The sequence below is a fragment of the Microtus ochrogaster genome, chromosome 1, assembly GCF_000317375.1.
Source record: "Microtus ochrogaster isolate Prairie Vole_2 chromosome 1, MicOch1.0, whole genome shotgun sequence".
In the NCBI taxonomy this organism is placed as follows: Eukaryota; Metazoa; Chordata; class Mammalia; order Rodentia; family Cricetidae; genus Microtus; species Microtus ochrogaster.
In genome coordinates this window covers 78,136,809-78,141,714 of record NC_022009.1, presented here as the reverse complement: position 1 = coordinate 78,141,714, position 4,906 = coordinate 78,136,809, and the positions used below count along the sequence as shown (strand labels likewise).

Sequence of the window (4,906 nt, the reverse complement as noted above, 5' to 3'; positions counted from 1 at the left end):
TACTGAAGCAAGTTTCCTACACTTTAGTGAAATACAAGTTGAATATTTTTTCAATTACTTCTACAAGTTCATTTTTTGTGAAGTTGTATTTCATGATGTTAGTATTTGATCTGTAAACAATTTTCATGAAAATAAAATTAATGTTACAACCCAAGCTTTTAGATTAAAATTAGAATCATTTTATTCATGTGGGCATAATTAAAGTTGCTGCACACAAAATCATCTTTGGCCTGTAGCTATCCTGTCAGTTTTTCCTATGCTGTTCTTAGCTAATTCTTTTATTTCGATTTGTGAACTTGAGATTTATCTTTGTGACCAACTCCATCTAGGTGTATGCAACAGCTCACATCATACATATAGGTTCTGATATCAGCAGCTAGAAAAATACTTTTAAAAGACTCTTTAATGTAAGAAGCTCTTTTAAGTATGCATGCCATTGTAATTCACCTAGTGCACTTATGACAACACTCTAAAAAATTGTGTTCTATAGTTTTTATGATTCCTATTGAAATACACTTTAAGATAACAATATCAGAAGAGATCTCTAGTCTAATCCTTAGAAGCTCGTTCTAAAGACTAAAGAAGATGGTGTCGAGGGGGGCAACAGGGCCTCACCCTGCATATCTGTTTTTCCTCATTTGAAGAGGCAGGACCTGAAGATGTGGTGGCACCAAGAGAAAACAAATGTTTCTATTTTGGAATCCACCCTTGTATCCTGTTATTAACCACAGTAGCAAGTGCTTAGACCCTAAGCTGCTTCTCCAGAGTACAGATTACTCTCTAGCAATAGAGGATGAAGCCTGTAGTCAGGATGATGCAAGGACTAGGCCAAGGCTCACCTCATTCGTTGATCTAATTAACTCAGGTTCATTCTTCCCTCTTTTCTCACTGCCCATGGGGAGTGCCCATGGGTCTAGTCCCTGGAGACTTCTTACCTGCACTCCTATCTCCGCTGCCTTTTGACTCTGCCTAAAATAAACTGCAAGAAAATTCAAGTATATTTTCCTTTCCTTTTTCTACCTTGAATATTGTTTCTGGCACAATTGGATCTGTTTAGGGATCATATGTCATAAGCTAACATTAAGTGAGTTTTTATTCCCACGTTTTCTGGTTTGTTCCCTTCTTGACACCTAAAGGGACCCCCTTGAGTTTAACTGGTGAAGTGTCAGCCTGAATGTGGATGATGCTATCTCAGGATCTGGGGTTCTGAACGAATTAAAAAGGGACAGCCTAAACTGTAATACTTCCTTCCTTAATTGCTTTTTTCACAAGAAAAGGAATGTCAGGTTCCACACAATATTCCTTCCAGTACACCATGATAACCATATCTGCTGACGTCTATTTTGACAAATTCCATACTTTTCAGGAAAGATCTATACTTTCCCTGCCGATGCAGTCAAGGAAGTGCTCTCCAGTCCTCCAAAAGGGTACAGGGTGTTTAGCTCAGTATGCCAGCTCCAGGTGAGGTCTCGTGACAACCCCTGAGAGTTTTCTTAGGGAGTCCCTTTAAAGACAAGAAGGCTAGAGAAATTGTCAATAGGTAAGTTTCCACTAAGCAGATTATGCAATAAACCTAGTGGCTCTGGACTGGTTTGCAAAACATTCAGAAGTTCCCATGACAGATTCAAAACATGGAGGCAGAAATACACAGCTTCTCCAGTTTAGGGGTATCAACTGACTGTCAGACTTTATGTCTCTTCAAAGACAGGAGTCAGAGAAGAAGCAACAAATTCAAAGACGTGCTGTTTAGGAAAAAACATATTTTGTTCCTGTAATCTGACTTTTCGACTCCACTCTGTGAGAGTGCCCTTTCCCCTGTGTATATAAACCTGGTTTATCTGCTTTCCCTTTCATTTCCCAGATACAACTGGACAAGTTTTATTTATTTGTTTTTCTTTTTTGTTGTTGACAGGTTACTTACATGCTATAGGCAAACTGCACTGTATGCTTGTTTTTCTGGGTTCTCCTTCTCTCGGGACATTCTGCTTCCTGTGAGTCAGCCAGTGAACTCTGAACTTACTCTTGTCGCTTTCAGTTGGCCGACCTCCCTGTGGAGCTCCGTGCCTTGCTTTGCTCTGACAAGGCTCGCTCTGTGCTGCCCGGCTCCTATTCTTTGTTCAGTCTCGGGTTTCTACCACAAATATCTCGAGCTAGCAATCAGACGGACAGAAATGAAGAGCCCAGGAGACCAAGACAATGTTTCAGTTTCCCAGGGTTTTCGAGTGATGTTTTACATGATGAAACCCAGTGAAACCACCTTCCAAACTGTCGAAGAGGTGCCTGATTACGTTAAAAAGGTGAGGCTGTCTTGAAAGAGCGTCTCTTGCTCTTTTTTTTTTTTTTTTTGTAACATAAACTCAACAGATCCTGGAGATTCATTCAATTTCCTACTTAAAATTATTACAGTATCATAAAATTTCAATTTCTTATAGTCATGAAACAAAAGTTCAATTTTCTAGAGAATTCAATTTGTCTACAATCTCTACATCTTTGTCTGTAAATCCCCTGTGCATCACTATAGAATATGAGAAAAAAATTCAAAGTTTTCCTGGGCATGGAAACTATTGGAAGGAAGTATTAAATAGTTATACTACATCAGTAAGCATTGTAACAATTTTGTTTTAAAATGTTTAACTTATCCACTGCCTCCAGCAAGGTATTTCCTCTTTAAATGGTAGAGTACTTCTGCAGAAGGAAGGATGCACAGCCTGGCTCAGTATAATTCTAACTTCCTAAGTTTGAACTTGAAGCATTTAAAAAAAAAAAAAACATTTCAAGCCTTTGTGGCATTTTTCACTCCTGTTGCTTGGCTATGATTGGAAGTGGAAATATTCAGAATTAGAGTCTGAGCATTGATGTTCCCAACCCTGTGAAAGTTGTTTCTACAACAAGGCCTAGTGCAGAATCAAGGAAAACATGACATCACAGAGCGTGCTCCTGGGAGTTCAAACTTCAGACTCATTATCTGTTTTCAAATGACTGAAGTCCATATTGCTTTTGAGATTTGATATCACCATGTTTATCCAGTGAAGAAAAATGTGCCACTCCTGTCTTCAACAATTATTACTGTGCAAATTATATATAGTCCCATATACATTGATCAGTAGTTGAATACTCATTATTTCAAAGCACAGAATCAAAGCTGAATGACTAAAACTTTCTTTTATTGATTTTACTGAGGTATACATTTTCTTCTGCTCCCTTCCCATCCTCTCTCTCCCTTTCTACCATCTCCCATGGTCCCCATGCCCCAAATTTACTCAGGAGATCTTGTCTTTTTCTACTTCCCATGTAGATTAGATTTATGTATGTCTCTTTTAGGATACTGATTATTGTCTAGGTTTTCTGGGAATGTGAATTGTAGGCTGGTTTTGAATGACTGAAATTTTGATGGTGATGCAATCACAGGAGATTAGCTTGTTTGCTAAGAGTCTTGGTTTTTCTCCCTACTACTTTCATGTTACCTTCAAAAGTAGTTCTAGAAAGTCCAATTTTTAAAATCTCTAATTGAGGGTATTTTTCAGGAGTTCTCTTAGAGTGCGTCTGGCTTGTTCATGGGCAGAAAATAGACTCTTACAGGTTTATCTAATTTTAAATGTAATTCCTTTAACTCGGAGCATATTTATGTTTTTATTTCATTTGCAAATTGCATGGTATGTTTTTAACATATGTTTAGTGTATATCTAAAATAAGTAAATTTCCCAGCTCATTGGTTTGGAAATAACCTGTAGTATAAATTTAGATCATCTCCTGCTGTTGTACCCCTTCTTTACAAAATATCACAGGACTGATCAGAAAATGTCGAAAATTTCAAAGAAAACAGAATAGCATCTCTTCCCTTGAATCTCCATTCTAGGCAACTCCATTTTTCATCTCCTTGATTCTGCTTGAACTAATCTTCAGCTGGTTTCTCAAGGGGAAGCCACCGGGTCGCCTGGATGATTTTTTGACATCCATGTCAGCTGGTGTTGTCTCTCGACTTCCAAGGTGAGTCGCGGTTTAGAACAATGAAAGACAATCCACCATTCTGCTAGTGTACAGTAGAGGGGACATCATGTGGACACTGCACATTTCTCTATAAATACTTAAACAATTCAGGATCTGGCATTCTTGAAAATTTTCTATTTTTTTTTGCAGCACTGACATTTCACGTTTAATTTTAATAGAGAATGCTAACCATTGCTATTCTTTTTTTTAAAATATTTATTTATTATGTATACAATATTCTGTCTGTGTGTATGTCTGCAGGCCAGAAGAGGGCACCAGACCTCATTACAGATGGTTGTGAGCCACCATGTGGTTGCTGGGAATTGAACTCAGGACCTTTGGAAGAACAGGCAATGCTCTTAACCTCTGAGCCATCTCTCCAGCCCAACCATTGCTATTCTTAATTACTCCATTTCTCTGATACCGTCTTATAGTTTGTACCCAAAGTGACTCCTTCACCTGCCTTACTATAGACCTTGCTCTGCATTTTTATCCAGGTCACTGCTAGAATTATTTTTTGTCCCAGCCACATTTTCCACAGATCTCTCCCCATTCTGTCCTGTCATAAGCCACATTTTGAGGTGACTAATGTTGCTGTCCACCTATGACAGGTTTGTACTTTCCAGGGTAAGAACGTGAGCGTTAGAAATGTCAGGTAGGAGGAACAGAGACATGAAAGAAACATAGATACAGGACAGTACAAGGCGGGGAAGTCAATGCATGCTGAATACTGAATTTGCCCACATTAATTTTTTTTGTGATATTTTTATTTTATTTTTATTTATTTATTTATTTATTTATTGAGGATTTCTGCCTCCTCCCCGCCACCCCCCCCACATTCCTTTCTGAGTATCTCTCCTAAGGGTCCCTTTTGAGACTGTGTTCTCTTCTGCCCTCTTGTTCAGAGTGGGAAGCTATG

The 4,906-nt window shown here is 38.4% G+C and overlaps 1 protein-coding gene across 1 annotated transcript in view; it reads left to right on the top strand.

Moving 5' to 3' along the window:
* The first annotated feature begins 2,056 nt into the window (after positions 1-2,056).
* Positions 2,057-4,906, top strand: part of Agmo (alkylglycerol monooxygenase) — a 254,774-nt gene continuing 251,924 nt past the window's right edge. The window contains exons 1-2 of the mRNA XM_005343843.3: positions 2,057-2,297; positions 3,857-3,987. Of these exons, the coding sequence (XP_005343900.1) occupies positions 2,172-2,297; positions 3,857-3,987 (257 nt within the window). The 5' untranslated portion in view covers positions 2,057-2,171. The remainder of the gene's footprint in view (positions 2,298-3,856; positions 3,988-4,906) is intronic.